General features: G+C 52.1%; 2 protein-coding genes across 5 annotated transcripts; one reads left to right on the top strand and one right to left on the bottom strand.

The window, feature by feature from the left end:
* Positions 1–1,594: 1,594 nt before the first annotated feature.
* On the bottom strand, positions 1,595–12,288 carry DERL2 (derlin 2). Of its 3 annotated transcripts, none has more exons than XM_047832344.1 (7): positions 11,953–12,288; positions 11,057–11,122; positions 9,017–9,090; positions 7,865–7,958; positions 6,215–6,410; positions 5,884–5,974; positions 1,595–2,104 (listed from the first exon to the last, which is right to left on the bottom strand). In XM_047832344.1, exons 1-7 carry the CDS (start codon positions 12,043–12,045, stop codon positions 1,999–2,001), a joined length of 720 nt encoding a protein of 239 aa, XP_047688300.1. In that variant the 5' UTR covers positions 12,046–12,288; the 3' UTR covers positions 1,595–1,998. The 3 variants fall into 3 exon arrangements, with proteins under 3 accessions (XP_047688300.1, XP_047688301.1, XP_047688302.1); XM_047832345.1 differs by having other exon boundaries at positions 11,057–11,119; XM_047832346.1 differs by lacking the exons at positions 7,865–7,958; positions 9,017–9,090 and having other exon boundaries at positions 6,215–6,371.
* An 83-nt stretch (positions 12,289–12,371) lies between these two features.
* MIS12 (MIS12 kinetochore complex component) lies at positions 12,372–18,044 on the top strand. 2 transcript variants are annotated; one of them, XM_047832348.1, is made up of 2 exons: positions 12,372–12,536; positions 16,254–18,044. In XM_047832348.1, exon 2 carries the CDS (start codon positions 16,294–16,296, stop codon positions 16,912–16,914), a length of 621 nt encoding a protein of 206 aa, XP_047688304.1. In that variant the 5' UTR covers positions 12,372–12,536; positions 16,254–16,293; the 3' UTR covers positions 16,915–18,044. The 2 variants fall into 2 exon arrangements, with proteins under 2 accessions (XP_047688304.1, XP_047688303.1); XM_047832347.1 differs by lacking the exon at positions 12,372–12,536 and adding an exon at positions 12,678–12,854.
* Positions 18,045–24,177: the final 6,133 nt, after the last annotated feature.

Below are 24,177 nucleotides of genomic sequence, written 5' to 3'. Positions count from 1 at the left end.
AACAAAACTAGAGACGTCTATTTTGAGACCCGAGATAAGGAATTTCTAAGACCCTAATTAAACTTGAGCTTTCTTAAACAAAGACATGACAAAATTTAAGAATCCCATAAGGATTGTACATTCTAAGACTAGCATTTCAAGATTTTGTGGTTTTTTTAAATTTTTTTAATTAAAAAAAATTTTTTTAATGTTTATTTATTTTTGAGAGAGAGAGAGAGAGAGAGGCAGAGCGTGAATGGGGGAGGGACAAAGAGAGGGGAAAACACAGAATCGGAAGCAGGCTCCAGGCTCTGAGCTGCCAGCACAGAGCCCGACACGGGGCTTGAGCTCATGAACTGTGAGATCATGACCTGAGCCAAAGTCAGACACTTAACTGCCTGAGCCACCCAGGTGCCCCTCAAGATTTTGTTTTTTAATCACTTAGGGAAAAAAGCAGTCCCGTTAACCCACATTCCATAAAATTGCAACAACCATAAAGTTATGGACACCATGTAGAACATGTGTGTTAAATCCCATCACTTCCTCCTGTTCTGTTTAGAGATATTACTATCTACTTCACCATGTGAAAATCCCCACCTAGGGTGTTGATTACGTTTTTTCTTTTTTTTTTTTTTTTTTAATTTTTTAAACATTTATTTATTTTTGAGAGACAGAGCGTGAGTGGGGTAGGGGCAGAGAGAGGGGAAAACACAGAATCCGCAGCAGGCCCAGATTCTGATCTGTCAGCACACAGCCCGGTGCAGGGCTTGAACTCATGAACCGCAAGACCAGGACCTGAGCCGAAGCCAGACGCTAAGCCAACTGGGCCACCCACACGCCCCCTACGTGCTATGTATTCAAAGTATGTGCAATGATCTCTTTTCTAGGGGTGTCCGTTTCGTTCCTCTGGGCTCTCAACAGCTTAGACCGTGTGAGCGCAAACCCGCTGGGACCCAGGGAGATGAATGTTCTGGACAGTTTTTATGTCATCACAGGCATTAAGTCCCTGCTCCTCTGGACCCTGTCTGATTTCTACCTGATTGTGACGGTCAACCAGATACATGGCTCCGAAAAGCTTCTCAGCTTTTCCTGAAACAGAACGACAGAGTTAACCAGCTGGAGACCCGTGGACCCCTGCCTGACGGGCACCTGTTCATCTGCCTCCACAGTCAACATTCCAGGCCTCAGAGGGCTCTTCCTGTTGTTTTCCAAAAGGGCGGCCGTGACAGGTCCTGGCCCGGCTGTTTCTTGGTGGAGAGACTCAAGTGGAGAAAATACGACGCCACACGTCGTGGGCAGCCGGCCCTCCTGCCACCAAATTCCCGCTGCTACGAGAACCCCCACCCCACCCTCTCTTTTCTCAGCTCATCTGACCACTTGCAGTTTTGCAAAACCCAGACGGAGGACGAACTGTCTGCACAGAATGCACAGAACCAGAGCTTCCCGCTGGAGCCACGTCGAGGACCACGGACGCCGGCCACAGCGCGTCCGCCACGCGCGTCCCACGTTGAGACGGAATCCCGGTGGACGCCGCGCCGACCCCGGAGGCGCCCGGGAGGAGCCCGGGCCTGCACGAGCACCTCGTGATTCAGCGGATCGCACACAAAAGCTCGGATTCAGCGAGAGCGAGACGGAATTCAGTTTTATTTTGTCCTCTCTGAAACCTCCATTTACCCCACGGCCTCGTCTGTCAAAGAGGAGGAGGAGGGGAAGCTGAGCCCCACGCCACACGGCTCCGGCCTCCCGCACCTGCTCGCGAGCGGCGGCGGCGGCGGCTTTGTGTCTCCAGTTGTTTGGCTCCGAGGGGTCGCGCTTTCGGGCCGGCGTGGCGAGAAGCCGCTGGCCGACCGCCCCCGGCGCCTGCTGGGTTCACTAGTGTACCATTTCATAAAGTGCTTCTGGAGTTGAGCTCTGCCAAGCCGTCAAGTGTCCGCGCTTTTGCAACACAAAGGATAAAACAACCCCCGCGGGTGTGTCACCGAGTCCTTCCCAGCCGGTCCCATTATCGGCGCTGCTGCTCTAACCGCCGAGGCGCTGGCCCTCGCCCCACGCGAAGCCTCCGGGCCGCTCTTCGGGTAGCGGATTGTAATTTGGGTCCTCATCTGGCGTATCGAAAATAGCCTTCCTGAAAGGCAACAGGGGTCATTTAGTCCCAGAGTCCCGGCAGGACCCGTCCCGCGGGGCCTCCGCCAACGGACAAACATCTCCGCCCGCCAAGCAGACACTTCTCACGTTGTGAAAGTTTTCACAATCATTTCATGTTTACGTTAACTTTTACTTCGCGGACCCTTTTTTTTTTTTTAATTTTTTAAATGTTTTATTTATTTTTGAGACAGAGAGAGACAGAGCATGAGCAGGGAAGAGGCAGACAGAGAGGGAGACACAGAATCCGAAGCAGGCTCCAGGCTCCGAGCTGTCGGCACAGAGCCCGACGCGGGGCTCGAACTCAGGGACCAAGAGATCATGACCTGAGCCAAAGTCGGACGCTTCACCGACTGAGCCACCCAGGCACCCTCTTTTTTTTTTTTTTTTTTTTACTACAAATGCAATAAATGCTAACATAAAGAAAACAAAAAGTATATATAAATATTCTAAATCTCCAGAATCGTGGTTAACTTCTCATTATTCTTGCAGAACTTTTATACGTACGCTTTTACAAAAATTAGGTCACCCTATTTATTTTGTAACCTGATTTTCACTAAGTTTATTATGAATGTCTCCCCACAACCAAGGTACCACCCAGTATCCAGTGATGGACAGACAGACAGACAAAAGTCACAGAGGAATGTTATTCAGCCTTAAAAAGAAAGGAAATTCTGACACCTGCTACGATGTGGATGAACCCGGAGGATGTGGTGTTCCGGGAAACAAGCCTGTCACAAGGGACAAATAGTGCACGCACCCACGCATACAAGGAACCCGTGGCCCAGGTCATGATCTCGAGGTTTGTGGGTTCGAGCCCCGTGTCGGGCTCTGTGCTGACAACTCAGAGCCTGGATCCTGCTTCGGATTCTGTGTCTCTCTCTATGCCCATCCCTTGCTCACGCTCTGTATCTCTCTTTCTCTCTCTCAAAAATAAATAATCATTAAAAAAATTAAAAAAAAAAAGAATTAAGCATTAAAGTAGCATCCACTATTTACATTCATATTTCTGATTACAATTACCCCACAGCTGACAAAATTAGAAATGTATCTGGAAACTTCTGTTTTATATTGGGGTCAGAAAAAAGCATCTATATTTCAATGTGAGCTTCTTTAATTCTTACAAATTAACAAAAAAAGAGAAGAATTCTTACAAATTAACAATAAAAGCAAACACCCAGCAGTAGAAAAATATAGGGCTAAAAAGGCCATTCAAGAAACCCAAATGGCCAATAAACATGAAAAGGTTTGCTTTCCTGATAAAAAGGAAGCATGTGAAAAGCCGAGACACTTCTACTTTCCGAACGTTAACAGGACAGAACAAAGTAGGTGTCCATGCAAGGAAGAGGAACCATGGTGGCCCAGGGTGACACGGGGATTTCAGGAACATCCTGGCACAGGGAGTCGAAATTCCAACCGGGGCGTGCACGCACGGAGGGGCCGGTAAGGGGTGGCAAAGCCTGAGTTGGGTCAAGAGGACGTTCCCCGTGAGACAGAGGCTACCACGGGGGGCCGAGGCAGAGCAGGATGAACAAGGCATCCACATGGGGGGTGAGGGGCACAGCGATGCAAGACTGGTTACGTGTGGGGTTCGCTAAATAGTAAATACATTCATGATAACAGGAGTCAGGTTCGGGGCGCCTGGGTGGCTCAGTCGGTTGGTTGGGCGTCTGACTTCGGTTCAGGTCACGATCTCATGGTTCGTGGGTTTGAGCCCCGCATCGGGCTCTGTGCTGTCAGTGCAGAGCCCGCTTTGGAACTTCTCCCTCTCTCCCCCTCCCAAAAATACACTTAAAAAGGAAAAAGAAAAAAAAAGGACAGCTCCTCACCGTCCGTGTGAATAGGGAACCACGGAAAAGACTGGTACGTTCACAGGGCGGAACACCCCTCGGCAAAAGAGGGAACTGCTTCCCAATACGTGCAACATTGGAGATCAATGTTAAACACGTTCGAGCGAATGAAAACGGCCTCACACAAAGGAGTAAGTGCACACAAGCCGTGTTGACACCACTCCTGAAGCCGCGGGGCACGCAGAGCTGACCCCTGTGCCCCGTCCCCGCTCACGTGCACACGTGCTCTCTCTCTAATAAGTAAACGTTTAAGAACATCATGAAAACAAGGCCACCTTGCAGCTGTCCACGTAAGAAAAGGCAAACACGATACTCCCACGTTCGACAAGGCTGTGGGGAAACGGAAGCTTTGCCCTGCCGACGGACACGTAGACTTGGATCCGTTCTGGATGGCGACTCAACGACAAACAGACGGGAACGCATCCTTGGAAAACGACCACGGATGTGAGCCACACCAAGCGCGGGAGGGAAAAGCAACCACTAATGTCGCCGTCTATCCGCAGGGATGCAAAGGAAACCATACCGCCTGTGGACCACACGCTATCACGCGGTTGTTAGTTTTGTAGGACGTTCGTGATGGGAAAATGAGGACGACTTATTACACTGAAAAGGTTACGAAATAGCATTTTTAAAAAGTGCAGACAGTTAAAAACTGAAGAATATGTATCACAACGTCAACAATGACAGCCAGGGTTATGGCTGAGTCGTAGGACTACGTAGGACTTGACTCTTTGTTTTGCCTAACTATTCTACAACCAACGTTTTATACATACACATATATACATATATGGTTTTTTTTGAGAGAGAGAGAAGGTGAAAGTGAGTGAGGGGCAGAGAGAGGGAGACAGAAGTTGGGCCCACTCGAAGCAGGGCTTGAACCCACAAACTGAGATCATGACCTGAGCCCAAGTCAAATGCTTAACCGACTGAGCCACCCAGGCGCCCCCAACATCTGATTAAAAATTCACATTTTACTCATCAGGTGGACCCTTTTATTTTATTAAAAAAAAATTTTTTTTAACGTTTATTTATTACTGAGAGACAGAGAAACACAGAGCATGAGCAGGCGAGGGGTAGAGAGAGGGGGAGACACAGAATCCGAAGCAGCTCCAGGCCCTGAGCTGTCAGCACAGAGCCCGACGCGGGGCTCGAACTCACAGACTGCGAGATCATGACCTGAGCCGAAGTCGGTCGCTTAACCAACTGAGACCCCCAGGCGCCCCTCAGGTGGCCCCTTTTAAATGCCATATGTGTCAAGGACACAACTTTCTGGAGTAGAAAAAGGTCTTACAAATCAAAGCTCTATTCTCAGGAGAGGAAAGTGCAAAACACGGGAGGACTTTTGTTTTTGAGATTTCTTTAAAGTCGTCTCTACACCCCACATAGGGCTCAAACTCACCACCCCGATATCAGCAGTCGCACACTCCCCCAACTGAGCCGGCCGGGCACCCCCAACAGGGGACTGTGTTAACGTCACACAGCTGGCCGGCGGAACAGCCTGCACCGGGGTTGCAGTCCGGCTTGCTCCTTCTCTCTACTCATCTTACTTTCTGGAAGGCCAGAAATATCACCCCTGGAAACGTCCTTGTGGCCAGTTTTGCCCACTTTGCCACCTCCCCTCCGTAAGCCCAGACAGCAGCTGTCCCGGACACCAGCGGGCCCCCCTTGGCACAGGAGGCGCGGGTGGCCGTCGGCACGCCACCCTCGGGCCGTCCCGAGCCTGCTGACCTCGCTCCTGCCCACCTCGGGCACCACCTCTGGCCCGATCGACACGCTCTTCAGCCGCAGCCAGGGGCTCAATCTGCAAATACTTACTGTCCTTAGGACCTCCGGGAGCCCCCCAAGAACACAGATCGCGGATCCCGTCCCGGTTTCTCTGCGAGCAACACGCAACCCAGTGGCGAATACTCACAAGATAGATGGCGTTTTCAGAATTCTGATTCCACCAGGCTGATTGGGAAATACGTCTTCCAAGAAAAAGTAGATGTGTCCAACCGCAATGCCTAGAATCCCCGAGAAAGGAAGAATGAGGGGAGGACCCCCGACAGACCGCACGCATTTAGGAAACGTCGGTACAATTAATAAACGCTAAAAAACTAAACATTGCTGGGGCGGGGGGGGGGGTGGTGGTCTTGGAGCGCATGACCATACCACGGTCCCGTACGAGCGAGGGCCGGACCGCAGACGCGAGAAAGGGCGGCTACGGAGGGCACACGTAAAGTAACAGTAGTGGCGAGACTCACCCAGGAGGTCCACGATGACAGAGTTCCCCAACAACAGCGAGAAGCCCATGAGCACCCACGGCAGGAAGGGGGCCTGGAAGTTGAGAAGGCCGAAGAAGTTCATGCGGACGTACGGGTTCCTTCGGCTCCACACGTACACGAGCATTATGGTGAAGGCCTGGCCCAGGAAAACCAGACTCACGAACAGCCCAAAGAGCTAGCACACGGCGTCAAGGAAAAGGTCAGCGTCAGAAGCGTGACAGGGAAGGCTGAGCGCCAGGACAAAGAGCTGTGCTCTAACGGGTCTGCGTCACGGAGCTCCAATGGTACTTAGGCCTTTTGAGGGGGGAGAAAAAAAAAAAAGCCTAAAAACAATTACCCAGAGCGACCAGGCAAAAATCTGCACGGGCCAAAACTCCTCCAGGGTAGCTGCTTCCAATTACTATTCTGTGTCCATGAAGTTCTCCGCTGTTTGGAAAATATATTAGTTCCTTGGTCAATAATTACATGAAATTTCACTCGCCATCAGCACCTTTATGAGGTGAGTAGAGCCAACTGGGGCCAAAACCACCTTGTCAGACAGGATGGCGTTCTGTTATACCCGTGACAATAGTTTTTTGGGTTTTTTTTAAATAATAATTTATCGCAATGCCTGGGGGGCTCAGTCGGTTGAGCATCTGACTTCAGCCCAGGTCACGATCTCACGGTTCACGAGTTTGAGCTCCACGTGGGGCTCTCTGCTGTCAGCAGAGAGCCTGCTTCAGATTCTCTGTCCCCTCCTCTCTATGCCCCTCCCCTGCTTGCGCTCTGTCTCAAAAATAAACAAACATTAGGGGCGCCTGGGTGGCTCAGTCGGTTAGGCGTCTGACTTCAGCTCGGGTCGTGATCTTCTCGTTTGTGGGTTCAAGCCCCGCATTGGGCTCTGTGCTGACAGCTCAGAGCCTGGAGCCTGCTTCGGACTCTGTGTCTCCCCCTCTCTCTGACCCTTCCCCGCTCATGCTCTGTCTCTGTCTCTCAAGAATAAATAAACGTTAAAAAACTCAAAAAAATAAATAAATACAAACAATAAACAAACATTAGGGGCGCCTGGGTGGCTTAGTCGGTTAAGCGTCCGACTTCGACTCAGGTCATGATCTCGTGGCCTGTGAGTTCGAGCCCCACGTCGGGCTCTGTGTTGACAGCTTGGAGCCCGGAGCCTGCTTTGCATTCTGTCTTCCTCCCTCTCTCTGCCCCTCCCCGCCTCACACTCTGTCTCTCTCCTTCAAAAATAAATAAACGTTTAAATTTTTTAAATTAGAAATAAACGTTAAAAAATAATAATAATTTACCAGTTTGGGTACTATCCAAATAAATGTCTTGGCAACTTAGCTTAAATATATACACGTCGACAAGAATACAGCTAACGCACTTAATAGTAACCCACCTGGGTTAAAAGTTCCCCCGACTGGCTCACGGGAGAAAAGCATCCTGTCCAACCTGTAGGCTCAGAGAGCGGCCACAGAAAGCACACTGTAAAACAGATAGTGGGACCCTGAGGCTAAAGTCTGGAGGTCCACCTTTATCTGTCGGTTCAGCTTATCTAGTGAGTTGTTAGGACAGGCGGAGAGCCTGAGGAAGACAGGGGGTGTCCTTCAATGTGTTCCTGTATTTGCTCCACTTGTTGAAGGATACAGTCATTAAGAATCCACCAAAAAGGAACATAAATACAAAATCGGCCGTTCGGCCTCGGAAAGAGCCTTCTTCTAGCATTCGACAGTAACGGTATCTTAGGGTTCCAAGTTAAGAAAACGTTAAGTGCACAGACGTGAAGAAAGTAAAATTCAGCGTATCCCTTCAGTCCACGTGGGCTCCGAGCTATCTGTACCCAGCCACGGCTTCGCTTCTGTAGGGATGTTCACGAGGGGCAGCGTGTTTCCCTCTCCGCCAGGCCTGTCGGGCGGGCCGAGGCCGGCCCCACATTTTACACACGCTGCTTGCGACTGGGGAGCGAGGCCCGACGCCGCACAAACCCCCTGTTCCAATCAGTCCCGTCCTTCCCGCGCGTGGCTGTGCCACGATGGGCACAAGCCTTGCGTTTTCACCACCTGATGGAAGAAGTGCCCGGCGAGAAGGCCTGTGTGATAATCTACTTTCTCAGGCCAGGCAGATGCAGCATTTCTGTACCTTAATCCAAGAAGAGGCGTTATGATGGAAAAGTTCGTTATCAGCCACTTAGAACGATACATCCCACCCTGGGGCAGGGACCCCGTCACCCCTACAAGGCCCCCTGTCTCCTACAGGTGAGATGAGCTCTAACTCCCCTCTCGACCCAGAGGGCCCCACGGAGAAGGGAGGCCCTGCTCGGGGGCCCCAGTTCCCATCTGAGCACAGGAGGCCTTGTCCTCTCTTTCGACAACCAGATCGTGGCAGGCCGGGCAGACGCAGGGCACGGTCTTTTCAGCCAGCAGGGCTGGCGACCAACGCCCAGGGACACCTCATGTTAGCCCTTCCTCCCGAACCCACTCCCGAACCTGTAGCAAACCCTGGCAGTTACCAGTGCATCTGGGTGCCTCGCCTACACCGCCTCTCCTCTCCGTCGATCTGATCTGTAAGTGACCGACGGGCAGAAGGGGAATCGCTTATGGTTAAATACCTCCCCTCGGAACAGGGACCGACAGACACCCTCGAAACATGACTTTCTCACCAGCTACTCTGTGTACCCCTGATCCAGGACCCAGAAGTTACAGCTAAGGTGGTAACAAAAATAACAACATTGATAGCTTTAACTTGTTTTCCCTAAGGAAACCTGAAGTTTTATGCTAACCCCCACTTAATAAAGGATACAGAAAAATCATGTTAAATAAAAAATTGAATCCAACCGGACCAAAAAATAAGAAATTGGTGATTAGCCTCCATATCTGTTAAGAGAAAAAAATCAAGAGAAAAGATTAAGTAAAATACACCAGGAAACGTTTCCATGTTAAGACAAAAGAGATATCCTAGGATTGCAGTGGTTGAAAGGCCACGAATAAGTGATGCCACGGTCTGAGCCAAAGAGTGGGGCACACGCGATCTGACACAGGATTTTTGTGCTTCTAGCTGAATTCCTGGAAGATATCACTTGCCCCTGAAATCTGTAGGGACAACAGGACAGAAAACTCGAGACTCTCATTGTCTTATTAAAAAAACCAACAACAACAAAAAAAAAACCCATACCATATGGTCAGGCAGATTATGGAAAAAGTTGGACGGAAAGATTACGTTAATCTGCAGAATAGAGAAGAGTGCTTTCATATGTGTTGGGTCTGACCAATAGCCTCGAGAGGCCGGAGAGAGACTCCAGAGATCTAAAATAAATCGCCGAGAAACGTTTCTGTATTAGTGAGAACCGTCCAGAGGAAAGAGTAATTCTAAAGCAAAAACTCCAGTTCCAGTTTGAGTAAACGGCCAACTCCCTACAAGTAAAAACCTAATGCTCTAATAATTGGAGTCTAATCGGCAGAAACAAGGACACTAGCTTTCATGGTGGCCACGCTTTACTTTTCCCTACCCATCCACACCCACAATAAAGACGGCTACTCACAACGGGAGAGCGCTTCACATTTTAAAATGTTTTCACACGGTCTATGATCTCACGTGCGGCGACAGCTGGTACGACCATCCCCATGTCACACACGGGGACGCGGAGACTCGGGGGGCTTTCAAATGGCTTGCCCAGGGGAGCTGGACCAGGGAGACTCTGAAGTCGGACCTGGAACCCCCGACCCCAAATGCAGATACACGGTGTCGTCAAGAGTTTAACCCCAGGCAAAACCAAGCCGAGCAAATGAACAGGAAGCATGCCTGGATGGAGCCACAGCTCCCAGCAAAGGCCAGGTGAGCAGTGCAGGATCAGTGAACGATGAAGGCAGGGACGGGAGTCCACGGGCCTGCTTTGCGCCTCATTAAATTCTTAAGGATTGGAAACAAAGTTGAAATAATTCAGTTCTGCACACGAACTGCATCCAGGATCTCAGAGTCCCCAACTCAGCCGGGAGACAAGCATATAAGGAAGCACAAGTACAAAGCAAGAGGTGGAAATATTCACAGAGACCTATACACTAAACACCTGAGGGTTCACAGATATTTTTGTGAATATCATCTGATCCCTGGAAGACGGATCAATTTACTAAGAGAGGTGGGCTTCCGAAATGGACCACAGTGATGACCCCGAGGTGGCGAGTGGACAAAACAGGGCGTCCTGTGAGACTCTCCCTGGGAAGAGACCACCAGTCTACTCTCACACTACAATATTAACTCTGAACCGGTAATTTCTAAATACAGGAACTGGACACATCAAATCAAAACCATTCAGGGAACTTTACAAACAAAATACAGAATCTTCGGGGCGCCTGGATGGCTCAGTCGGTTAAGTGTCCCCGACTTTGGCTCAGGTCATGATCTCACGGGTCGTGGGTCCGAGCCCCGCGTCGGGCTCTGTGCTGACAGCTCGGAGCCTGGAGCCTGCTTCCGATTCTGTGTCTCCCTCTCTCTCTGCCCCTCCCCCGCTTGCACTGGGTCTCTATCTCTCTCAAAAATAAATAAACATTACAAATAAAAAAATTAAAAATACAGATTCTTCATTCCTGCCCTTGCAGATTCTGATTTTGGTACATGATGAGGTGCCCTGAACATCTCTTCCAAGTTCTGTAGGTGATTCTGAAGCCCAGTCGGGGTGCAGAATCACTGCTTTATTAACCCCCCCCCCCCAGACAATAAGACTTAAAATCGAATATTCCCGATGAATTCTTTTCAGATAGCATATGGAAAGATTTGCTACTTAAAAGCACAAAAAGCAAGTTTAAAACACTGAAACGTTAACCGTGGTTGTGATGCACGACTTACTTGAAAGTGTTTAAAGATTAATTCAGGATTGAAGTACAACTGAAAAGGTGTGATCAATTCCAACTGCTGAAAGAGAAAGAAAGAGCTTCTTAAGGCAAATTGATCAAGAAACAAAACATCTACAACAAAAGAGGAGGAGGCCCAGGATTTCCAACTCCCAGGTGCTTTGGCTCCGCCCGTTAAGGCTTTCTTAACGAGGGAGGAAGAGGCTGGTAAAAAATTCTGCTGCAGTGGCACAATTCTTTGTATCCCTCACACCTAACGCAAGGATACAACTTGGTTTCATGTTGCAGTAGTCGAGGCTGACATGAAGGCAAAGGTGGCAGGTAGTGACATCTCAGACACGGGGCACGTTAGAACACCTGGCCACCACCTGAAACCGCTGTGCGCAGCACTCAGAAGAACCGAGACTGAAGACCCCGCCGCTGTGGGGGCCGGGTGCATACCGACAACCCCTAGGTCCGGACTCCCGTTATTTCAAGACTTTCCCCTCTCGACAACTTCCACTTTTCTGTCTTCCACGTCTAAGTTTCTTCACCGAGCGGACCCTCTCGCCACCAGCCACCACGGAAGCACCTGCCCATCGCCTGAGCTCTGAGACTCGTTTTCCAGGGTGGGCGGCTCCCGTAGCCCCGACCTGCTACAGGTCCGGCCTTCCTGTCTCAGGAACTGACCAGCAGCCCTGATCCTCAACCCCTCGTGGAGCAGCACTCCCTCCTCGGGTCACTGGACAGGCGCCCCCGGGGTCATCCTGAACCCCAGAGTGAGCCCCGTATGCCTTCCACCCACCCCCGAGACCAGCCCCTCTGGGCTTTCCCGAGGCCTAGACCCCAGTCTCCCGAGGCCCCGCTCGCATCCAGCGCGGACGGCGAGAAGCGGGCGCTGCAGCTGCTCACCACAGCGGCGGTGGTGAGGACGCAGGCGGTGGTGTAGGCGCGGCTGACCGGTGGGATCTGCAGGTACTCCAGCCGGAGGCTCTGGTACGCCATCTTCCCCACCGCCGCCTGCCCCCCCACTTCCCCTTCCGCCAGTCAGCCCCGGCGGCGGGGCGGGGCCGGAGAGGTCTGCCGCCCAATCAGCGCCGCGCGCCCGGCCCGCCACCAATCGCCAGAGCGCTGAGGAAAGAGCGCCGGCCAACCGCGAGTTGCGTCTCCGCGGGGGCCCCGCCCAGCTGCCCCACCCACCAGCCCACCAACGTCGAGGAGAGGCGTGTCAGTCCCGGATCCTTCCACCAATCCGCGCCGGCCACAGCTGGCTTTCCCGCCCGGCCCCTTCCCGGGTCTGAGCGAGGCGCGGCCCCGCGCGGCCGGCCAATCAGGCGCCCGACGGCGTCCCGCCTGGGCCCTCGTTCGCGGAGGCCGGAATCCGCCCGTTGCCGGGGAGCCCGTGGCGCCGCCTCTCCGCGGCAGCAGGCGGGGGTTCAAAGGCGGTGGCGGGGAGCCGGCGCGCGGTCGGTTTCGCCACCCTCCCGCTCGCTCGGGTAAGGGCCGCGGGGCTGCGTCTCCTCCGGGGACCAGCGGGCAGGGACGGGGCCGCGCTCGGCACCACCGCCGGGCGCCCGCCCGCCGGGCCGCGCGCCGCCTGCCCCGAGATCCCGGCATGCCGCGGGGCCCGGCGGGAGGGGGCTGCGCGCCGGAAGTGGTCCCCGCCCGGCGGGGTCGGGGCTGCGCGGCGGTCCCCTAGCGGCGGAGGCGAGGCGGGCGGCCCGGAGAGAATCCCAGCCCTGGCGGCGGCTCGGAGCGGGTGCTGGGCCACGGCGCCCTTCCCTGAGGGGACGAAAACACCTCGGGGAAGGAAGGTAGCTGGGTTTGGTGGAAGAGAGTGGTCGGGTCCTGGCCGGCAAAGCGAGGAGCGTCACGGCGTGTTGGGGGTGGCGGTCGGGAAGCAGTGACGGCTTCCGGAACGGGGAGTGAGCGGCAGGTGTGGTGGCGGATGACGAAGGGCCCGAGCGCAAGGCTGGGGAGGGTGGGCTGTCACGGGGTAGGAGTGGGTACCGCACGGGGAGAACCCCCCGGAGCGGATCTGCACACGCCGCGTTGCCCAACTTTACCAGCGATCAGAGAAATCCGCATTAAAATAGTCTCGCCTGGGGGCTGGCTGGGTCCGGAGAGCGTGCGACTCTTCCTTTCCGGGAGGGGAGTTAGAGCCCCACGCCGGTGCAGAGAGGACTAAAGAATAAATAAATTAGCTTAAAAAAGTTAGTCTGCTCCCCAAGTACCACCCTCACGACCCTTTGGTAAAACCGTGCTGAATGTATTGCTTGCCCTGGTGGGGGTGGGGTGGGGGTGGGAACCCCTTCTCGGAGCTTTGGCAGTCGGTCTCTCAAAGGGATGACTGGCAAATTGGGAAAGTACTGAGAACCGCAGGGTTGGGTTAAGGTGGATCTTTCCGCCTGGGGGCTTGATCGGGATTGGGTAAGGATCCTGCCCTAACCGCCTAGCATTGGTGGAAACAGCAGAGGCGAGGGTTTCAGAGAATCTCATGGTGCAGATGATTGAGGTTTCCCGTTGAAGAGTTGATCCATCTTTTGGGGGGGGGGGGGTCATACTGCACAGTCAAGCCGTTTGAACAGTGAAAATATTCTGGTCTCCCAGGATAGTAAAGTCACGCTAATGTAAACAGTAAGGTGGGGATGGGGATGTACTTTTGGTTTTCACAAAGCCACACTCTAAAACATTTGGGCGCCTGGGGCGTCTGGTAAACGTCGGACTCTTGATTTCAGTTAGGGTCATGATCCCAGGGTTCGTGAGATCGAGCCCCGTGTAGGACTCTGTGCTGAGTGTGGCGCCTGCTTGGGATTCTCCCTCCCCCTCCCTCTCAAAAAGTAACAAGAAATAAACAATGTTACACCTACCAGATTGGCAGAAATTAGGATGTTGGATAGTGTCAGGTGTTGGTGAAGACATGAGAAATGTTCTCGGACTGCGAGGGGGGTGTGTCAGTCAGCCTGAACTGCCACCTCTGCCCCTCCCCCGGAGTTCTGGAGAACATTGTGGCCGGTATTTAGTGGCATCAGCATGAGTAAGCTGCGTGGCCCAGCAACTACTTGCCTGTGTAAATAGCCTGCAGGGCCCCGGGGAAACATGATAGGAGGGTGTTCCTTACACGGTTAGTTCTGGAAGCGAGGTGCTGAGAGCGGAGTGGGCACGTCCAGTGTGGTTTACGCGTGTGATAGAGTCGGTGGAAAACTAAGTCGGGACGCGGCGTGTGATGACGTGGCGTGGCTGCAGACGTGAAAACGTAGCGTGCGTGTGTATACAAAACCACGTGTCAGGAATATCTGACACCTAGCACATCAATGACAGGGGGACTGAAAAAGACCTACGTTAAAACACTAGAGTAGGTTCCTCTGGGAGCTGAAAGACGGGAGAATCCAGTAAGGACCAAAAAGTGCCGTGAAATAGGAAATACTCCGTAGGCACGCCCGAGGTCCTTAACCGGGAAGACAGCTGTTGGCGGAGGTCACGGGATGAAGGCCGTTGCAAGCCGTGTCCAAAGAGCTTGAACTTGATCTGAAGGGAGGCGTTGGGGAGCTCGAGGAAATGGAAATCCTGCCAAGCCACAGCCCTCTCTACAGACGTGGGTGCGCGTGTCCAGGTCACCGTGCGTCGTGTCGTCTGTGGGTGGGGTTACAAAGGCAGAAAGAAATTCTGCCCACTTTATTTTTATTTTTTTAATTTTTTTAATGTTTTATTTGTTTTTGAGAGAGAGACAGAGAGAGAGAGAGAGAGAGAGAGAGAGAGATTGCGAGCGGGGGAGGGGCAGAGAGAGAGAGGGAGACCCAGAATCCGAAGCGGGCTCCAGGCTCCGAGCTGTCAGCACAGAGCCCGACGTGGGGCTCGAACTCACGAACCGTGAGATCATGACCTGAGCCGAGTCGGACGCTTAACCGCCTGAGCCACCCAGGCGCCCCGGAAATTCTGCCCACTTTAGGCAGCCCACCAGTTGAACACGATTTAGCCGTCATATAACACGAATTCTCGAGATTAACGATGTCTTCTCTTCCTGTAAAAAAATTGGCCTGCACCGTTTTTTAAATTTATTTATTTAAAAAAATTTTTTTAACATTTTAATTTTATTTTTTGAGAGACAGAGACAGACAGAGTGCTAGTTGGGGAGGGGCAGAGAGAGAGAGAGGGAGACACAGAATCCCAAGCAGGCTCCAGGCTCTGAGCCGTCGGCACAGAGCCCGACGCGGGGCTGGAAGCCACCGGCTGTGAGATCATGACCTCATCCGAAGTCGGGTGCTTAAGCGACTCAGCCACCCAGGAGCCTGTGGCCTGCACCATTTGCTTCAAATTCTTTCATGAAGGTTCTCCCGCATTCACCTGGTAGTTGAGCTGGCCGTTTGTTTGAACTGACTGCCTTTATCTGAAGGAATGATGAGGCCGCTCCCGTTTCTAGAATAAGTGTATTGTACAGCTCGGAAAAGGGTGCCTTGGTTAAATCCCCGCAGTGCTGGGGCGGGGGGAGGGGGTCTGAGTGCTCTTTTCCTAGATGTTTACACTCGAAAGGAACGACCCCCAGACCCTTGAAAAATCAGGTCGTGGTTGTAAAGCTGACAGGAGGCTCAGTCAGCGGCAGCTGGGGCTTTCAGATGGCTGGGTTCGTAGGACGGCGGGTGCGGGGCGGGGGGAGGTTGAGGACATCGGCAGGGGTGTGGTTGGAGTGCTGGGTGGCAGCGCCTAAGTGCAGTGGGTGGACCGAGCAAGGAAGCGGATCTCGGCACTGAGGGCCTTGAAGGCCGTGGTGTAATTTGATTACGGGAAGAGAGGAGTTGGAGAATGGCACATGAGGTCATGGTCAGTATGTGGGAGCAGCTGGGGAGGGGTTACCAATAGCAGCGGCCAGGTGAGAAAAGGGACGAAAACCATCAAAACCCAAGAATCGGAGTCTTAGGTCATCCGTCCAAATGTGCATGTCGTCCAGGATGGTAACAGTTCAGGAGACTGAGCCCCAGCCCAGAGCCCTGGATAATGAGGCGGGGGCGGGGGGGGGGGGGGTGGTGGGAGAGCCTCCGGGAGGCCGGGTTTGTATCCTGTCGAGGATGAGCAGGCCGCATCAGGGCGCACAGACTCCTTAGGTTGTGTCGGCTTCTTCCTTTTGCTTGCTTGCTCACCGCTGTCTGTCACACACTCTGCTCCTTTCGTCAGACGGTTGCTTATCCAAGTGGATTTTCTCCTGTTGACATTTGCAGATTTCTCGCCGTGGAAATTGACACAGCAGAAGTGGCCAAGATGTCTGTGGACCCGATGGCCTACGAGGCCCAGTTCTTTGGGTTTACGCCGCAGACGTGCATGCTTAGGATCTACATCGCGTTCCAGGACTACCTGTTCGAGGTGACGCAGGCCGTGGAGCAGGTCATCCTGAAGAAGCTGGACAGCATCCCGGGCTGCGAGATCAGCCCCGTCCAGATTCGTAAATGCACGGAGAAGTTTCTTGGCTTCATGAAAGGACGATTTGACAGCCTCTTTGGCAAAATGGAGCAGCTGTTTTTACAGTTGGTTTTGCGTATCCCGCCAAACGTCTTGCTTCCGGAGGATAAAGCCCAGGAGACGCATCCTTGTGGTGAGAAAGAATTCCAGCTCCTCCAGAGAGAAATTGAAGAGTTGCAGGAGAGATACAAGACTGAAGCACGCGCCCAGCAGGCCCTGCTCGCAGAACTGGAGGAACAGAAAATTGTTCAGGCCAAACTCAGACAGACACTGGCCTTGTTTGACGAGCTCGAGAATGCTGGCAGAGATCAGGGGACTAGTGATTTTAGGGAGAGCCTGGCGTTCCTGGTCCAGAACTCCAGGAAACTACAGAATATTAGGGACAGTGTGGAAAGGGAAGGCAAAAGACTGAAAGTATCTTAACTTCTAGGCAGTAACAGGACCCGTCAGTAGAGTCACAGAGGATTTATGTCAAGGATGAGTCTTACTCTCGTGAACCATACGTTTCTCGGCTTTGCTTTGTTCGCGCTCTCTTGTACTCCGCAGCCCCCTCTTTTTTGGCCTGCTCTCCTGAGGTGTCCCCACACCCGCCTGGGCTGATCTCTGGAGCATCTGTCCGTCCCTCAGTGACTCTAGTAGGTGGGAAGGGTCCCTGGTTCGGTAACAACTCACCTCGGAGCACGACTGAGGAGGCAGAGCCGGCTTGGCCCGTCAGGGATGTTTGTAAACGTTCCGCCTTGGTCATGAGTCCTGTGTAACCTTGATCCTTTTGACTCACTCTTTGGATGCGATCAAGTGAGAAAAGGGTTAAGTGGGTGGCTTCCTTATTACCCAGCCACTGCCCCTGGAGAGAGCCAGCACAGACTGCCTGCCCGTGTCCACCCCCGTGTCTTACGTGGGGAAGTTAGCCAAGGGACAGAAGCAAGCAGAAAACACACCCGTGATCTTTAGTAAAGAGGAAAGAAGTTGTTTTTGTTCCTAAAATAAATCCTTTCGTGATCAGGCTTTCAGTGACGGGAAAGAGTTTGCTGTCTGGGAGCCCAGCCGTGGAAGACCGTGCGTGGATAAAGAACTGGCCGACCTCTCCGGAATAGAAAGGGAAGCCTGGAATGCAGCCAGTAGCAACGTTTATATGAAATGACCCTAGGTATTTGTATAATTTTTTCTCACACTTCAGTTAGTTTTGGAATCCGCGCTGTGCCTAATATTTAATTATCTTATTTATTCACACTCCTAAGCATCAAATATTTAGTTCCCACAGTGGGAAATTTTAGCTGTGTCTTGTGCTTAAATTTAGTGGAGTCTAATACTTTTCTTCTGTAACCCATGTACAATGTCCTGTCCCCAGAGAAAGAGGATAAATAGTGCTGCTTGCCTGCCACGTCTTCCTAAAGAACAGGGTTTGGAGTTTCTCCTTTATATGGCAGAGGAACTCAGGGCATTAATATTTGCAATTAAATATTCATAGATTAAAGATGCCTGTGTTTACCTGGAATATGTGTATTATCAAAGAGTCTTTTCTAGTCCTGTACATTAAATGCATATATTTTAAAGGCTTTGGTTTTTGATTTTTTGCTGTCTAGCATGTCATGATATACTTCCTTTTTCAGTATGACCTTCTACCCAAATGAAAATTTTCTATTTTTGCATTTGTAGCTTATTATTACTATTCTTTTCTAAGTAACCTCTATGTCCAGCGTGGGGCTTGAACTCCTGACCCCAAGGTCAAGAGTCGTGTGCTCCACTGACTGAGCCAGCCCGGTGCTTCATGCTTGTAGTTTATTTAAAATCTCCTAGTATAGGGGCGCCTGGGTGGCTCAGTCGGTTAAGCGTCCGACTTCAGCTCAGGTCACGATCTCACGGTCCATGGGTTCGAGCCCCGCGTCAGGCTCTGGGCTGATGGCCCAGAGCCTGGAGCCTGCTTCCGATTCTGTGTCTCCCTCTCTCTCTGCCCCTCCCCCGTTCATGCTCTGTCTCTCTCTGTCCCAAAAATAAATAAACGTTAAAAAAAATAAATAAATAAAATTAAAAAAATTAAAAAATAAAAAAAAATCTCCTAGTATAGAGGGTTAGATGGTGATTCCCCCCAGAGGCATGTCCGTGTCCTGATTCCTGGGACCTGTGACTGTGCCTTATTCGGAAAAAGGGTCTTTAACAGGAATAATCAATAATCAAGCGATGAGGGGAGTGTCCTGAAATATCTGCACGGGGCCCGGAATCCAACGACCAGTGTGTTTATTAGAGAACGGCCCCGGGGAGATTTGAGACGAGAAGAGGAGGCAGTGTGACCGCAGAGGCAGGTGGGAGTGATGTGACCACAAGCCCGGGATGCCGGCAGCCACCGCCGGCTGGCAGAGGCAGGGACCAGACCCCCCGCTAGAGCCTCCAGAGGGAGTGTGACCCGCTTGTTTTGGATTTCTGGCCTCCAGAAGCGGAAGGGAGTGCGTCCCTGTTGTTTCAAGCCACTGGGTCTGTTACACGTTATGGTAGCCACGGGAAACTAATACGCCTAATTAAGCCAGCATATTCATACTCGGAAGGAGGGAGGCTGTTTATTGAGGAGACAGTGCCTGAAAGCTGGTGGTCCCATCCGTGCAGTAAGAGGGTTTGTCTGAATGCTGTTAAAATATAGACGTGACCTGGACAGAAGGGCGAAGTCCACGGCATTTAGAACTCGGGAGTTCGTGTTACGTGGAGTGAGTGCTTTGCAATTGGCCGCTACTCATCCCGTTTGCCACGGTAGCGTCTCAGCAGGTGCAGTCACCCACCTGGCCCCGTCATCCTCTAAGAATTCAATTCCTCCCCCAAAGAGTCAGAAGTAAATCAGGATAATAACCCACGCTTACCCACTCTGCTTCCCGGCCCCTCCCAGCCAGCCTCCGTCTCCCCCCCGTTCCCCGCTCCCCTCTACGCGAATCCCAACCTTCGGTTTCCCCGGACGCCTTCTCCCCTGCTTTCCTAGTACGTGTTCCCCCTCGGCGTCAGGCCCGTGCCCGCTGGGTACCCCCGTCCTGCTGCCGCGGCACCAGGCAGCTGGTAGGTAGACAGTTGGGCGCCGTGTTAATGGAAAATAGAGACATGGGTCCCGTTACAAGGTGGGGAAAGGGCGGTAGAGTGTCCCCCGGATCGAGAAGGCTCTGAGACCAGAGAGCAGCAGGCGACCCCGCACAGGTAACGGTTTCCTTCGGGGTAACTTACTGACGCGGGATCGGGCGGCCAACCATCCAGCTGCCCGGCTCTTCTCGACCACGTCTGGCCCTCAGTCGCAGACTTTTACAGAGCAAGGGACGAGCGGTAGGGCCTTGTGGTGAGGTCACAGGGTTCACGTGCACCTGATGTACAGCCAACCTTTGATCAGATCACGTGGCGCCACTACCTGTACATCAGGAAGGGGAAACACCGTTAATCCCTACCATTCACGGGAGGCAGAAACAGACCTCCCCGATCCTGACCTGGGTGGGCGTTTCTAAGGTATGTGTATTAACCTCCATGGGGCCCGGAACACGTGGCCGCAAGAAGGGTCATGGGGAGAACACGAGCAAGACGGAGGGATGTTGTCAGCCTGCATCCGACTAACGACCCTACATGAGGGGCGGCCAGGTAAGACGTTCCACGCTCGGTTCCGGTGCGTGTGTGCCGGCACGGGATGGGGGGGTCCCCATACCATCAAGTAACTTTTGGACACCACCTGGGTCTCCTACAACTCAACTCAATTCTGACCGTATATACGCCGTGGTAACATCACATTCACCAGTCCAACGAGGCTGCCCCCTCGTCAGACGCCAGCCACAAGCCCAGGTGGTTAGCCTCTGTTTCTGACCAACTGCCTGTCAATCGGTCACAGGTTCCCATGACCCCCTCCTCGGGTTCAATTTGCTCCAGTGGCTCTCGGAACCCGGGAGACCTTTTTACCGTTAGACTAAGTTTATTACAAAGGACGTATGAATCAACAGCCAGATGGAGAGAGACACAGGACAGGGTCCCAAACAAAGGAGTTTTCGTCCCCGTGGGGTTTGGGGCCAGTGTGGCGGCATGTGGGAGCTTTCCAAACCCCCTCCTTTGGGGTTTGTATTCAGGCTGCGTCACATACATCAATGGCCATTGGTGTTTGAGGTTGGACCCCTACCTCACACCATGTACAAAAGAGAACCCAAAATGGATCAAAGATCTAAATATAAATGCCAGAACTATAAAAATGCTTGGAAGAAAACATAGGCTTAGCTCTTCCTGAGCCTGAATTAGGCAGTCGTTTCTTAGGACACCAAAACACAAGGAGCAAAGGGAAAAAGATCAATGACATCATCAAGATTAAAGATCAAAAAAAAAACCTTTGATGGGGCACTCGATCTCGGGGTCGTGAGTTCGAGCTCCGTGTTGGGTGTAGAGATTACTTAAAAATAAAAGATAAAAATCAAAGATCAAAAAAACCTTTGTACTTCAAAGACATTGTCACGAAAGTTAAAAGGCAGTCCACAGCACGGGAGAAACATTTTGCAAACATACGACCCCGAGATCAAGGTCTTGTAGGGTTCACCTACTGAGCCAGCCAGGGCCCCCAGCTTTTTTTTTTTTTTTTTTTTTTGCATTTTTTCAACAGGTCCAATTTTATTTTATTTATTTATTTATTTATTTATTTATTTTAACGTTTTATTTTATTTTTGAGACAGAGAGAGACAGAGCATGAACGGGGGAGGGGCAGAGAGAGAGGGAGACACAGAATCGGAAACAGGCTCCAGGCTCTGAGCCATCAGCCCATCTCACGGACCGCGAGATCGTGACCTGAGCTGAAGTCAAACGCTTAACCGACTGAGCCACCCAGGTGCCCCAACAGGCCCAATTTTATAAAGACGCAGAGGATCTGAAAAGATACTTCTTCAAAGAAGGTAGACTGGTAAACACAGGAAAAGATTGTCGACATCATTGCCATCAGGGAAATGCAAACCAAAACCATGATGAGATTCCACTTCATACACACTAAGGTTACGTCTTAAAAAAGGAAAAGTTTATCAGACGCTTGGGGGGCTCGGTCGGTTAAGTGTCTGATTCTTGATTTCAGCTCATGTCATGATCTCACGGTTCATGAGTTCGAGCCCCGAGTTGGGCTCTGCACGGCAGTGTGGAACCTGCTTGGGATTCTTCCTCTCTCTCTGCCCCTCCCCTATTTGTGCCATCTCTCTCTCTCTCTCTCTCTCTCTCTCTCTCTCTCTCAAAAATAAATAAAACCTTAAAAAAAAAAAAGCTTTGGTTTGGCAAGGAAGTGGAGAGATTGGAACCCTCCTACAGTTCAGGCGAGAATATAAAATGGTACAGCCACTTTGGGAAACAGTCTAGAAGTTTCTCGCACAGTTAAACAGGAAGTTACCCTACGACTCAGCATTCCCAACCTGAGCAAGATGAAAACACGTGTCCACACATACACAGAAAGTTGCGCCTGAATGTTCACAGCAGCTTTATTCATAGTAGCCAAAAAGTGGAAAACCACCCGAATGAACCCACCTAATGGACAAACAAAATGCGGGGTGTCCGTACAATGGGCTCTTGCTCAGCGATAGAAGGGAAGCACGGATTCCTGCCGCATCGGGGGTGGGCTTCGAAAACACGCCGAGTGACAGGCGCTGGTCACCAAGGGCCGCGCGCTGTCCGATTCCGTTTGTACGAAATGTGCAGGACAGTCGAATCCCTGGAGACAGGAAGTCCTTTCGTGGTTGCCTAGGGCTGGAGGGGGGGCTGGAGGGAGATGGGTGAGGGGTGCAGGGGTCATGAAATATCCTACTATTGATTAGGATGATGGCTGCACAAATACGCGAATATACTAAAAGCCATTGAACTGTACATTGTATAACTTTTCTTTTTTTTTTAAGTGGTCTTCATGCCCAGTGTGGAACCCAACGTGGGGCTCCAACTCAGGACCCTGAGATCAAGACCTGAGCTGCGGAGATCAAGAGTCGGACGCTTAACCAACTGAGTCACCCAGGCACCCCCAGTTGTACCCTTTAAATGAATGGGTTCTGTGGTAGGTGAGTTACATCTCAATTATGCTGGTAAAAATTACACTCCAGAAACAACGCCTGGGTTCATCTAGTTCCGCCACCGGTCTCGTGACCTGGGGCAAATCCCTTCACCTATGTCTCTTTCCTCCTTTTGCAAAATGGAGAAATGAAAAGAAAGGCCTCACGGGGCTGCGAGAATTCCAGCTACAGAAGACGTGAAACCTGTCACACGGTAAGTTCGGTTACAACGAACTTGGCGAGCTCCACGACAGTGAGACTTGTCCCTGTTTTGCTAATCACTGCCTCCCGTGCTAGACTCCCAGGAAACAATGAGATGCGTAAAAACTTAATCCGTGTGTTCTCCCAATTCGAGATGCCGCTATCCCACGTGGCTAAGTTCCGATTGTCTCCCCCAACGCGAACGTCCTCGTGTCCCACGACATTCAGAAGCCACTGTCCGCTGTCTCCGTGTATCTCCCCACCCCTGACAGCCCAACACAGAACAGGACCAAGCTGCCCTAAATAGTCATCTCTCCCGCCATCGTGTGTGATCTGCTGAGAGTCCGTTTACTGGACGTCTTGTTAGTTTTGCCTGCCCAGCCGCCATGGTTGTGGCGACTTGGATTTTCCTTCGGGAGACGATTTCTTTCCTATAGCGTGCTATTTTCCTGGGACTGCGTACTAAGTCATCTCTTCCGCCTTCCGGACAAAGGTGGGCACGCGACCCTAGCCGGTCACGGAGACTCTCTCTAGGATTTGATCCTTGAGCAACACGTGAAAAGGACCCCCCAAAATGAGTCCATTTGTTTTTACAGTTGAACCCTAAAGGCTGTCCATTAGTACTTGAGGGGAGAGGCTGGATATTTTGGGCAAGGAAACCTCATATTGGAAGCCCAGAAACTGAGGGACAATTGGGAGCTCAAAACAGGGGAGCGGTAATTCAAATATCGTGGGGCATTTAAACCGTGTAAGAGGCAACGTGTCCGGGTCAGACACAAAGCGATCGCCGACAGTTCACGTGACCGTGTGAGAGTACTGGAATTTTAATATCGGTTAGAAAATATGGGCCGAGGGGCGCCTGGGGGGCTCAGTCGGTTGAGCGTCTGACTTCAGCAGGCCCGCGGCGATCTGGGGTCATGGGCACACGGAAATGGGAAGTGACAAGGTGCTGATGTCAGAGTGCACAGGGCTCGTGGAGACACAACCTGGGTGAATCGGAGGGGGGCAAAGTCTAGAGCTCAGTGCCGGGGAGGGGACGGTACTGGGGCAGAAGTATCTGGTAACGGAGGCAAGCAGGGAGTAAAGCCACAAGGGGACTGTCACAGGCCCGTTAGGGGACAGAACTGGACATGTCGTGGGAAGCTGCTAGGGAGAGAGAGAGGCCTGTGTGGCTACTTAGTGGAGGGAGACGCCCCGTCTTGGCGGGTTGGCCGTGGGATGACAGGTGTCTGGGAGGGGAGGTCGGGGCGCTGGGAGGGGTGTTGGGGCAGCCTGGCACGGTGGCAGATGAATGGACCACTGAATACACAGGAGGCTGAAACAGGGATTTATTTCAGGGGAGGTGAGAGGAGCCTCAGACACATCCACGTGATGAGGCCGCGCAGGGGTGATGCCATTGAACGTCCATGAATAAAAGGACACGGCAGATGCGTGAATAACCCGCCCAGGTGGGTTTGGGGGTTGGGCCTTTTGGGTC

Source organism: Prionailurus viverrinus, chromosome E1 (genome assembly GCF_022837055.1).
Source record: "Prionailurus viverrinus isolate Anna chromosome E1, UM_Priviv_1.0, whole genome shotgun sequence".
Taxonomy (NCBI): Eukaryota; Metazoa; Chordata; class Mammalia; order Carnivora; family Felidae; genus Prionailurus; species Prionailurus viverrinus.
This window is presented reverse-complemented; position numbering and strand designations above follow the sequence as displayed.

Coding starts and splice junctions, on each gene's coding strand:
- DERL2 (XM_047832344.1), bottom strand. CDS start 12,045: ATGGCGTACCAGAGCCTCCGGCTGGAGTACCTGCAGATCCCACCGGTC. Junction 6,411..7,864: donor TTGGTGGATTCTTAATGACT/GTATCCTTCAAC, acceptor GCCGTGTGCTAG/CTCTTTGGGCTGTTCGTGAG. Junction 5,975..6,214: donor TGTCATCGTGGACCTCCTGG/GTGAGTCTCGCC, acceptor CGGGGATTCTAG/GCATTGCGGTTGGACACATC.
- MIS12 (XM_047832348.1), top strand. CDS start 16,294: ATGTCTGTGGACCCGATGGCCTACGAGGCCCAGTTCTTTGGGTTTACG.